This window comes from Lolium rigidum, chromosome 5, assembly GCF_022539505.1.
Source record: "Lolium rigidum isolate FL_2022 chromosome 5, APGP_CSIRO_Lrig_0.1, whole genome shotgun sequence".
NCBI classification, from domain to species: domain Eukaryota; kingdom Viridiplantae; phylum Streptophyta; class Magnoliopsida; order Poales; family Poaceae; genus Lolium; species Lolium rigidum.
This window is the reverse complement of record NC_061512.1, coordinates 170,397,153-170,409,239: the sequence shown is the minus strand read 5'-3', so window position 1 is coordinate 170,409,239 and position 12,087 is coordinate 170,397,153. Positions and strand designations below refer to the sequence as shown.

General features: G+C 48.7%; 1 protein-coding gene across 1 annotated transcript; it reads right to left on the bottom strand.

Moving 5' to 3' along the window:
• Window positions 1–6,451: 6,451 nt before the first annotated feature.
• Window positions 6,452–11,707, bottom strand: LOC124656691 (L-type lectin-domain containing receptor kinase IX.1-like). The gene is made up of 4 exons (XM_047195394.1): window positions 11,371–11,707; window positions 10,465–10,938; window positions 8,312–8,846; window positions 6,452–7,223 (listed from the first exon to the last, which is right to left on the bottom strand). The coding sequence occupies exons 1-4, from the start codon at window positions 11,705–11,707 to the stop codon at window positions 6,452–6,454; spliced, it is 2,118 nt and encodes a 705-aa protein (XP_047051350.1).
• Between the last annotated feature and the right edge of the window lie 380 nt (window positions 11,708–12,087).

Below are 12,087 nucleotides of genomic sequence, written 5' to 3'. Positions count from 1 at the left end.
ACTCCGCGATGTGGTACGCGCGATCCTGCCGCTTAGCGGTGAGGACCGGGTCCAGGTCGGTTGGAGCCCCTTCGCGCACGCTGGTGAGGGCGTCCAGGTCCAGCTCCGGATACCAGGAGCAGGCAACGCGAAGCGCTGAGTCTGCTCCGGCACGGGCAACAGAGCACTGCCACTCCCGGATCCTTCGGCCGGCACCCTTCATGCGATCGCAGATGAGGGAGAAGCTGTCTGGCACTTCTTCTCCGGGCCAGAGAGTCCTGTAGAGCTGGGCGGCCACCCGCGGAACGTCGGAAAGGTTCCGATCCACGCAGCGCATGTGGGAGACCCGCGCGTTGAGCGCAACCAGATGGTCATAGGGGTCCCATGGCGCACCCAGATTCTTGTATGCCTAGGCAACCCGGCGCTCTCCAACCTTCTTTGCAGCATGCGCCTGGGAGTCCGGGAAGAGCCCTGCGAGACAAAGAAAAGAAGCTAAGTACATGCTACCGGAACAGATAAGCTTGTAAGCAGGAACCGGAAAGGAAAAAAGAGAAACTTACGAAGGGCAAGCGCGTCAGTCTGCTTAACCAGAAGGTCGTACTCCTTCTGTTCCGCATCCAGCCGCGCGGCCTTGTCCTCAGCTGCCTTCCGCGCCTTGGCGGCCTCTTCCAGCTCAGCCTGCAACACCACGTTGGCATTGCCGGCATCCTCCAGCGCCTCATTCAGCTTGGCCTCCGCAGCGGACTCAGCAGCCTTTAGCGCCTTGGCATGGTCAAGGCCAAGCTGGATAAGCTGGTCCTTGAGTTCCTTGTAACTGGCCTTCTGGGCGTCCAGGTCCTCCTGGTGCTTCCGGATAAGTTTGTCCTTCTCCTCTGAAACCCGGAAAGAAAGTGTTAGCCAAGTTGTACTAATACAAGGCAGAAAAAGCAAGTTAACCGGAAAACAGGAAGCTGTACCTTGGGCGGTAGCAAGCTGCGTCTTGAGGGCCTCGATAGAAGCTTCCGGGATGGCTGTTGAAACAGAAAATCATGAGTGTTAAGAATTGAGAGAAAGAAAGGTTTCCGGTAAAAAGATGCCGGAGGCGCAGGAAGTTACCTTGGCACTTGCTGTATGCCTCAGCGAGGTCCCGGTGCTCCCAAAGAAGCTCCTCAAAGAGGATCTTCCCAGCGTCAGCCGTGGTCTGTTCGAGAAAATAATGTTAGCTAAGAGCAAAGATCTTAACCCGAAACTCGGGGACTGGCTATGCCGATTTAGTGCGTTTCTAGTTAAGTTTCGCGCTAAGAGCTACGCTCTCAACACGAAACTCGGGGACTGGGAGGATAGACAAGATTCAGCAAAAAAGAGAAACCGGCATAAGTTGGAAGTTCAAGGAAAGATAGAAAAAAGCCAGAAAGAGAGGAACCAAGATAAATCAAGAAATGGAACAGGCTTTGTGGGACTTACCATCATGTTGTTCGTGGCATCGAACCACGCGCTGTCCAGCTCTTTGACGGCCCGACGCAGCCGAAGTGCTCCTCTGAGCACCGCGCACCAACAGGGTCAGGCGCCGGTAGCCGGTCCTTGCCCAGGCCGCGGGTCGCCTTGGACATGTCCGCGGCGTTCCACTTCTCCGCATAGGGCAACAAGTGCCCCAGCTCCCGGCCTTCGCGCTGGAACGCGGTGATCCGGCCAAGCAGGCCGGTGGCCTTCTCGCCGGCAGCGCTAGCGGCGCGGGAGACGTGCAGCACCAAGGGCCGCTGGCCGCCGGAGGAGGCGCTAGGGGCCGTTTCCTTCCCCTTGACGAGCGTCAAGGTGTTGGGCGGCGGCGCCGTTGAAGTGGCACCGGCTGGCTCGGCGTGAGGAGCTTCCGGTGGTGGCGTTGGCGTAGTCCTGGGAGAAGGGGGAGCGTCAGGCGCGTCACCCGGGTTGGAGCTTGCCGGCGCGGAAGTTTCCGGCGCGGCTTTGGAGGGGGAAGACGTCTTGGTCTTCTTCTTCTTCTTCTTTTCTGGGACGGGAGGAACCAGAGGTTCCGCCCGCCCGGCAGCTTCTTCTTCGGCGCCGATGTTGTCGGCGCCGGTATCTTGGTTCTCGGGAGGGGAGACAAGGTCCTCCTCCGCGCGGGGATCTGGCGGTGTAGGGGCCGCGCGCCCCGAACTTGTAGTGCCTCCCAGAGGGGAGGCAGAGGCATTGCCGGCACCAGATGGTGCCGGGCTTAAGTGAGGAGGAGGAGTTGAGGTCCTTGCGGGTCCGGCAGAGCCCTCAGGCCTGGGGCCAAGCTTGAGCGCGGGGCTAAAAGAGAGAAAAAGAAAGGGTTGGAAAAAAGCAACCGGAAAAAAGCTTGGTAAAAACAAAACAAACAGAAAGACGGGGCCTTACCCGGAAGAGGTTGGCATCTGCTTGCTCTTGTAGCGCCTCACGCCTGCGACCTTCGCCGCAAAGGGTTCAGTCCGGAAGCGCTTGGATGCAGGGCCCTGGCTCGAACCGGCGTCAGAGGCCGGAGCCTTGTTCTTTTTGCCCTGGGCCATGAGTTTCTCCACAAACTCGTGGCCTGCCTCGACCTGCAGGGGAGGAACGTGCTCGTGGACCTGTGGGTTGATTTTGGCTGAGGGAATATCTACAGGGAAGCAATAACAGAAGAATATGAGAGATCAAAAAGAAGAGCTACCTCAAGCAAGGTCAGGTCGTCAGACGAACCGGAAGGTTCCGGTGGAGATTTGCCGAGGCGCGAGGCTGGAGTCCGGCCCATTTTCAGATCCTGCCAACGGATGAAGGGATCCGGGTCAAACTTGTCCAGGGCACGCTTCCGGCAAGGGCCTCGCCGGTCTGAATCAATGCGGGCGAAGCGGTCCTTGGCCTGAAGACAAAAGAAAAAAGGATTAGTCACAATATATAAGTTACCGGTAAACCGGCCCGAGTTGCGTAATTTCTTACTTCTTGGGTCGGAGGGTTAGTGGAACTGAGAGGCCGGAGACCCCATTCCCAATCTTCCGGCATGGCAGTCTAGCAGATCTGCCTAGCCTTGAGGACAATGTCCTTCTTGCTGAGAGGGATTCCGGTGATCTTGGTGGGATCACCGGGACCGTACATCTCGCTCATCTTATGCATACGGCGCTTGAGAGGAAGCACCCGACGCGAGATAAACGCGCGGATAATATAGTCGGAGCAGATGTCGGTATCCTTCATCAGCTGCTTCATGAAGCGTATAACCCGGTTGGTCTCTATATGAGATTCCTTCGGATTGTAGCTCCAGTTGGCCCTCGTGGGCGGCGCCGGATTAAAAGGCGGCAGATCGATGAGATCTGCGGCGCCGTTGTTCTTCACGTAGAAGAAGGTCCCTTGCCATAACCGGCATGACTCGAGACCGGAAAACTTGAAGAAAGGGCTCCCTTGGCGGGAGCCAATGATGCAAGACCCGCATTGTACGGGAGGTTTGGGTTTTGGGATTTCCTTGCCCTGAACGGAATTGATCCGAAGAGCAAAGAAACGGGCAAACGTCTCGCGAGTGGGACGAATGCCGATGTAAGCCTCCATAAAGGTGGCATAGCAAGAGAGGTAGAAAATGGCGTTGCCGGGAAGATGGTGAGGTTGGAGTTGGTAAAAATTGAGGAAAGTCCGGAAGAAATCAGAGACGGGAAGGCCGAAGCCGCGCTCGAAGTGAGCGAGAAAGACAACGCGTTCGCCGGGTCGAATCACCGGCTCAATCTCGTCGCCAGGAAGCCGGCAGGATACTCCTTCCGGAATCCTCCTGGACCGGTAAAACCAGTCGATTTCATACTGGCTAACGTTGGAGCCCATCCAGGCCCCGCGTGTGATGCCGGCGGGATCTACGCCGGAAGCTTTGCTAGAGCTACCGGTTCCTTGGTTGCTACCGGAATCAATGTCCATCTGGACAAGATCGGCGCTTAGTCCGTCGGAAGATTGGCTACGCCGGCTAGCGGAAGAAGAGGCAGAAGAAGAGGTAGAGGAAGATTCCTCACTAGACATGAAATTTGATGCAGAGAAACAAGAATCCCACAATTTACCCCCGCGCGAAGATCTACGAGTAAGAGAAAAAGCAAAAGAAAAGGAGAAATAAATACACTAGCAACTCAAGATCTGGAAAGCAAGCAAGAGAGGAGCAAACGCAGATTAAGCCTAACCTGAGGCGGCGGAGTCGCTGAGGAAGTGGCTCGCCGGTGAAATGGCGAGCTTGAGGTTGGCGAGGAGGTCCGTCGAGGGTGAGGTGAGGAAGAGCTCGAAGAAACACCAATGCCGCAACCGCGACAGGAGCGCCGCAGAGGTTCTTCGCGCGGCGAAGTCTGGCGACATCCGGCGAAGTTGTAGCGAAGATTCGCCGGGCGGCGGAGCTCGAGCAGCGAACGAAGCGGCGGAGGCGCAGAGAGCAAGGGGCACTGTGCGCGAAGAAGTGGGGAATGCGAGAAGAGGAAGAAGAAGGAGCGGTTTCGCCTTATAAAGGAAGAGAGAGAAGTGGGCCGAAAACCGCTGGGCCGCGACGGTTCGCTCCACGGGCCGCCGCGTGGCGCAGCGATACACGCGTAAAAGCAGGAAGCCACAGGGAGGTACACACGGATCCAGAACGGTGGTTGGGATCCGCTGTGAAGCAATTAATGCGCGCGTGGAAGCCGAAGGGAAGTGACCCCTGACACTGGCGCGTCAGTCACAGTACGCATGTCTCTGACAGACGCGGGGCCCGAGATATTCTCGACTTCGCCGAGGAGGTATTTAATGACTAAGATGCCGGAGGATAAGATACCGGAGAATGCCTTGCAAGAGAGAAAACGTGAGTCCGGGCAAAGATGCCAGATCTAAGTTAAGCGTCGGATAGATTAAACCGGTATCCAAAGACGTGAGAACCTGGCATGGTCTGTTGGATAGAATCCGCCAGACTATACCAGCTTCGGGGACTAATGTTGGGGGGATCACCCCCGGTATGCCAAAGGCATGCCAAACCGGATGGTTTAGGCCATCAAGATACCGGTTTAATGTTCATACCGGAGCACGAAGATAAGAGTTTGGCTAAGTAAAGCTAAGCCGGTATCCCCAAGAGGGGTATACCGGAACCGGGTAAGGAAGATACCGGGATACCGGAAGGATGAGCATGTCGGCAGAACTGGTCAAAGATTCTCTCCAGAGCTAGAGGACAAAGATGAGCTAAGCTAAGAAGCTTTATACGAAGGCGTGACGATAAAGAGGAGGATGACGATGAAAGAAGCCGGAAGACGTCAGCCTCCCTGATTAAAGAAGACCCCGGTATCATCTATGATTAAAGTAACTTTGTAAAGTAGTTTGTCTAGTCAAAGATGCCATTAGGGTTTCTTCCCCTGTAAGCCACCCTCTCCCCTATATAAGGAGAGGGGGCACACCCGTACTCGGGATCGATCGAGCAACGAACACATGTACTGAGAAACTTGTAACCTGTGGAGATCAGTAAAGAAGATGATCTAGAGCGAGTTCTTCCTTGTGTCTTTCTTCTTCAACCTCTAGCCTTGGCTAAGTTCTTGAGGAAACCATCCGGAAGTTCATCCCATCTAATCACAAACCCTCTCTCGAATCCTCTAGCGTCCATTCGGCCCCAACTTAAGCCATCCTATGGCATCTGTCTGTTCACCACAACGACACAAAGAGTGGGGGTTGGTTCTTATTTTGGTTCAGTATTTGCACTTATTTTTTATTGATTGCTAGGAGTAATTTGCATGTATTGTGTTCCAGGAAAGTGCAACTAAATAAGTATAGAAAATGAGGTCTTAATACATGTGTCTAACTCCAGCCCTACTTTCAGTTTTGCATTTACTTGTAGTTTCGAATTTGACAGAACATAATTCATGTTTTCGCATCACAGGGAGTTCAGGAGCATATCCTGGACTGCAAAGAATTTGCAAATTGAAGTAGGTCTTCTGTCAAAACCAGAGAAGGAAAAACCTCGTGGCAGTTCTTCCGTGGAAGGGATGGTAGAGCTCCTGTTCTGTTTTCTTGCTGGACAGAAGGTCGATCAGGTGTTATGAGCTTAAAGGTGTTCCATGTTCCAGTTTTGTGTGCTTTGCATGTTCTGGGTATCAGAACACATGACTTAGGCATACACGGCTGCAACGTGGGCTGAGACAGTGAGCCATTGTAACTCAATGTGGACTCGAAAGTAAGAATTGCAAACTGAAATCTGTACTGAAGAAAATCTGTCTGTTTCCCATCAATGAAAACAGACACTTTTTGGTTAATTGCACCATTTTTTCATGGATTTTTTTAGTAGTACAACTGTCACATTTTAATTGCTTTTGAAAAAGTGTCTGTTTTTGAATTGAAAAACAAACAGCTGTTATATAGTCACTCCCAAACAAATTATACTAGTAACACCGTGTACATTATATAAATTTAACCTGATATAACCCTTAACTAGATCGTAACTTGTAACTGCAAATTTAACCAACTATATACAACTAGTAACTATATCTTAGCCGTATAATTATTAATACATTAATACACAATTGTGCCGGAACTCCTAGGAAGAGTGAGTGGACTGAACATGCTCCGTCGTGCTGGCGTTCTGGCTCGTCGTGGACGCAATCGGCCCCGTGCTGCTCGTAGCGTCGGCAGTTGCAAAAGAACGGATGTTCGTCGTCTGGTCACTTGTCAACGAGCGCCCACCGGTGCTGGAGGTGCCAGCAGTAGACGACGTGTAGCTCGACCCGTACCCTCCGCGCGGCGGCGCGTACATCGTTACCGGAGGGAGATCCGGTGGTGCCGCCTCGAACTGGAGCACGCTCATGGCTTGCCGAATGGACGGCCGGAAGCCGTAGTCCGGATGCACGCACCAGAGTCCGACGACCAGCGCGCGCTCCATCTCCTGCGCGTCGAAGTCGCCGTCGAGCCGGGCGTCCGCAGCGCCGAGCAGAGTGCCCGTCCGGTACAGGTCACGAACCCAGTCGACAAGCACGACCCTGTTCTCGTCCTGCAGCTCCGGGACGACGGGCCTCCGGCCGCAGGCGACCTCGAGGAGGACGACACCGAAGCTGTACACGTCGGTCTCGGCGCTGGCCCGGCCGGACATCACGGACTCTGGGTCCATGTATCCCTTGGTGCCGGCAATCATCGTCGTGTATCCGCCGCGGCTGTGGTCGACCAGGCGCGCCAGCCCGAAGTCCCCCAGCTTGGCGTTGAACGACGAGTCGAGCATCACGTTGCTCGGCTTGATGTCCCTGTGCACCACGCACTGCTCCCACTCCTGGTGCAGGTACATCAGCGCAGAGCCCATGCCAACAATGATCTTGTACCTATGCATTTCAGCAGGCAAATGTCAAAAGCAAATTACGTGACACAAGATATGTTCGATAGTGACTCATCTAGATATACTACGACCAAAATGTTACAAAAAAAATCTTAAGTTTCATTTAAAGACTCCATCCATACACGAAGAAACAAAAAAAGATCAATCAAATCGGTGAAACGTGTCAGTGGACAATTCAAAATTGTTAGCAGTGTTCATCAGCCTAATTTTTCATTTTTGTTTTGCCATGTTTGTTTCTTGAGCTGTCAACGGAAGTTTGGTCTTGAAATTGTGTATGCTGCATCCTGTATAAAATTGAATTTCCGCGGCTTTGTGGTTGTATCTAGAATGGTTGCTAATTGTTGGGCCACTATTGAAAGTGTGGTGTTTGCTGGTTGTGAGTTGTGACCTATGTGTCATAGACGATTTTTTATAGGTTCTTATTTATGGACATGGCGTTTCGGCTCAGAGGTGTAGATAAACCTATTAGGAAAAATAAATTTTAAATTTATTTTAAAATGGTAAAAAAATTTAAAAAAATTCTCAGTGTGCATCCGGATATCCTATATTAACTCACAAATTTTTGCAGGAAAAAACATTTTATATGGCCTATGTAAAAAAGACAAATAAATATCTCGTAAAAAACTTTTTTGGAGTACGAGAAATTGTCCTGTTTTACACATGCCACAAAAAATAATATTTTTTCACGACACTTTCCGTGCAGGCATAGAATGTGTGGAAGTACACCCTGAATTTTTCTTCTGATTTTTTAGACATATTAATATATGTTTTTTTAGCAATAGGTGCATCTACACCTATGACGCAAAATGGGTTTCCCCTTATTTGACCTCTTCTTATGTAAGATTGATACGTCTCTCAAAACATATCACTTTTGATGGATTGCAATTCATGAACCCTACACTTGTACACGATCATTCGTGAAGCTTTTTTCACACGAACATTCGTGCATCTTTAGGTTGCACATAAAATTTAGAGTAGCACATAATTCATAAAATGCCGTTCGAAACATTCAACTTAAATTAAAAAACAATTCGGCTAAGATACAAATACTCAATTTGATCATACTGTGTGTACCTGACTTGCCATGTTAGCATTTTCTTGGAATCGTAGAGATGGTCGTTGAGGCTGCCATTTTGCATGAGCTCATAGACGAGTAGGAGCTCCTCCGCTTTGTGGCACCAACCGATGAGTTGGACAAGGTTGCGATGCCTCAATCGGCCGATGGTGGTAACCTCCGCAATGTACTCCCTCCTTCCCTGGTTGGACGTCTTGGAGACCCGCTTGATGGCCACATGGAGTCCCTGGTCGTGTAACAAACCTCGGTAGACTGCCCCAAACCCACCTTCGCCGAGCTTCTCCTTGTCCGAGAATCCTTGTGTCGCCCGTGATAGCTCGTTGTAACTGAATCTCCGAGGTCCATTGCCCGCGAACTCCTTGTCCATATCTTGGTCGAGAGGGACTGCATCCGAAGCTTCTTGCCTGCGTATACCCTTTTTTTCCAGGTATTGGCGATAACTGAACCATGCGGCTACGGTGAGCAATAGGAAGATGCTAGCGGAGACTAGCCCGGCTATGAGACGTATGTTTTTTGTCTTTGGATATGTGACATCTGCCAATAAGGATACGGAGTAAGTAATCTCAATGTGATGCACAGTAAACTTCCAATAATAAACATTACAAATATCTCCCTAGAAAATTATGTACTCCCTTTCACTAGCGGATCTTGGCAAAAAATATTGGGCAGGCCAGCCCAAAGAAAAACCCATCTTTTTTTCTTTGATGGCCTATTTTAGCTTTCATCCTTCATTGTTTTGGGCTAGGCAGGGCGGGTCATGGTTCGCTTTTGCTTCAACATAGATCTGCCCCTGCTCCCTTTGGCTTGTGAGGCCCGAGAGACAATTCATCTAGACTACTTCTCACGGGTCAATCCTTCACTCTCTCCTAATGTGAGCATTTAAAGTGCAGCCCGGTAGTGTATGCTCCCCTCGAAACAAAGGCATTCCAAATATAAAAAAGTATGAAAAAATTAATAAGTGTAAATTTCCATATCTTATGTTCGCACATAATTCTACTTTTTTTTTTTTGAAAAAAACGTCTTTTGTGACCAGTGTAAAAAAAATTGGTGCTCCAAAAGCTCATTTGACAATGCAAATTTTGTTTCTTGCCTAGGAGACAATAGTCTTTTAGTCAAGAAACTTTTCATACATGTTAAAGAAAAAAATGTCAACAACTTTTAGGATGTAAACAACGTTCTCGAATTTAGAGCTCATTCGAGAGACGCCATTCTCCAGTGGAAGTCATGGAATAACCGTGTGTGCATGCGTGCTTCAACATCATCATTAAAATCTGAGTGGTCCATTCTTTTCCAAATTAGGTAAAAAATTCTTTTCCAAATTATATACATTGATAGGTTATTTCTCTACAGAGATACAATTATTAGTCTTACATATTTCACATTCATTTCCATATGTACTCTTTTTTTTAGGAAACCATGAGTCATATGTCTGCACATATCCATGCAAAAAGTAGATATTTGCGTTTAGATATGCAAGTAAAAAAACAACTCAACCAAGTTTAGTATACAAAATTTAAGCACAACACGGTGAACAAATATACTATTTACTTTTTATATATTTTCAATATAATTATGTTAACAACTAAATTTCATTTGGTAAAATTTAGTCATAGTACGCACAAAGTGTTTGCACTTTTGTTGAACAATAAGAGCTCTACGTGTTTTACTTTGTTTTCAATTGTGATTAACATGCCATGATTAAAATAACTATATTTTGATTAGACGTGCCTCTAAGGTTTCATAAACTTATCTCGATTCCATTCCCTGCAACATCAACATTAATTGCTCGGTCATATATATCTCCGGCAATTTCCGCAACAACGCACACGGTGATGTTCTAGTATACCAAAAGCTGCATACACGTGTATGCTGTTTTTATATGTATTAGTTATTCAAGTCTAACAGATTTTACCAGTAATTCTATTTTCATTAACCATTATATAAAAAAATTAAATTTATGAAAACTATGCTTCACGTAAGAAAAGCCATTATAACCATAGGGTAAGTACTAATGATATACTCACTGGGTTCCATAATTCTTGTCGGTTTTAGTTCGAACCATAACAATAATTTTGGAATGGAGCGTGTATTTGTCCGTGCATAGATATGGTAAAGAATTTGAAGATAGCTATAAACACGTGAAGCTACTTACCGGTCAGAGTGGAATTGAACGACCAAGAAAGAATCTGATGCTCCTCGATGAGGTCCCCGATCGCCGCCGAGAATCCGATTGACACATTTTGCGGCAGACCGACCTCAGCCCGAAGGTCGATATTTGCCCTGACAATGTGTGCAGTCTCACCCGGTGGGTCGATGAACCGCAAGGTGGCTGAGAGCGTGGTTCCTTTGGCGTCGTACTTGATAGATACCGACATGGTCCCGTTGAAGCTCCCATCTGGCAATGGTGTGTACTCTTTTGATCTAATGTCATTGACGTTGATGCCAAGGTGGTTGTTGGTACCATTAGGATCCCATTCGTTATGGAATGCATCAAATTCCACGCCAAGCGTAGGCGGGAATGCGTTTTCCTTATTGTCACGGTTGTTGAAAAGCGCGAGGAAGCCCCCGGTCGCGTCCATCGGCATAGTTGATGGGTAGGGCTCCACAAAGAATGCCATTCCATCACCTCCCTGTAGGGAAAGCAACAACCCTTCAATTATTCTCGTTCGCTGATTTTTCCGTCTACCACAAACAAGATGGTTAAACCTAATTTGTAAAGGCACATGGAACATTTGTATGAATGTTAAACCGAGCAACTGCATATTTCTTGCCGGTTAATTTCCTTGATTTAACCGCGCGTTGTATGGTTTTGGATCCGATTTTCCTTATTAACTTGATCAATTTCCCTCTTCTATAATGCAAGTTCACCATCAAAAGAACTGCATATTTCTTCACCCAAACAAATATTTGCTTTTCTTTTGTTTCATCGATGCTCTATCTTATACGGAGTAATGCACAACTTGGTCGACTTAAAAAAAATAGCATTTCTGCAGCGAAGTTAGAAATACCAAAAGGACTGGTACTAAAACGCTATATCCAAGCATCATAAAATTTCTACTTGCCGGACTGCTGCTGTTGACGGGCTTGACGAGGAAGGTGAAGTTAGTGGTGAAGCTGGCGGCCCTGCCGGTGCTGTCGTCCCAGAGACTCACCGGCTGCCCGTGGGCTACCCGGCCGGTGCTCCAGCTTCTGGAGGAGTTGGTCAGGTCGATGCGGTCGATGGCGGGGGCAGAGTCGTTGAAGTACGTGAGGTTGGCGCCGGCGAGGATGTTGGGACCGGAGAAGTTGTAGTCGAAGCTGAGCGAGGTGACATGAGGAAGGCAGCTTGATATGAGTAAGATCAAGTAGGAGAAGCCGAGGAGGATAAGGCACTTGCTGGCTCTCTTCATCACCATGGCCATGAAAAATATATTTGCAAGCTGCACCTGCCCAGCAACCGCGCCGTATCACAACTGGAAGGAAGTTTGCCCCAAACTACCCTAACAACCGCAACGGTCGTTACTACCGCATGAATGCCACCGAAGCTCAGGAAACACCCCAGGCCATGCCAAGTATATCTTCATGTTAATCCAATTGCTCAATCTCTCTTAGGAACCTAACTTTTCTTAAAATCTCGGAACGAGATTTGTTTAAGGGGGAAGGGTTTGTAACATCCCAAAAATTTCAAAAAAACAAAGAAAATGAATTTCCCTTTTTCCAAAAATGAGAACCAACAAAAACTTTTATTACCTCATGTGCTATGCTTAGTGTTCCTACCCAATACTTGTGTTATTAC

What these genes read in the sequence shown, in the direction of transcription:
- LOC124656691 (XM_047195394.1), bottom strand. Translation starts at nt 11,707, where the DNA reads ATGGTGATGAAGAGAGCCAGCAAGTGCCTTATCCTCCTCGGCTTCTCC. An exon ending in GTTCAATTCCACTCTGACCG is followed by an intron (nt 8,847 to 10,464) that starts GTAAGTAGCTTC and finishes CCTTATTGGCAG; the next exon opens with ATGTCACATATCCAAAGACA. An exon ending in ATGCTAACATGGCAAGTCAG is followed by an intron (nt 7,224 to 8,311) that starts GTACACACAGTA and finishes TGAAATGCATAG; the next exon opens with GTACAAGATCATTGTTGGCA.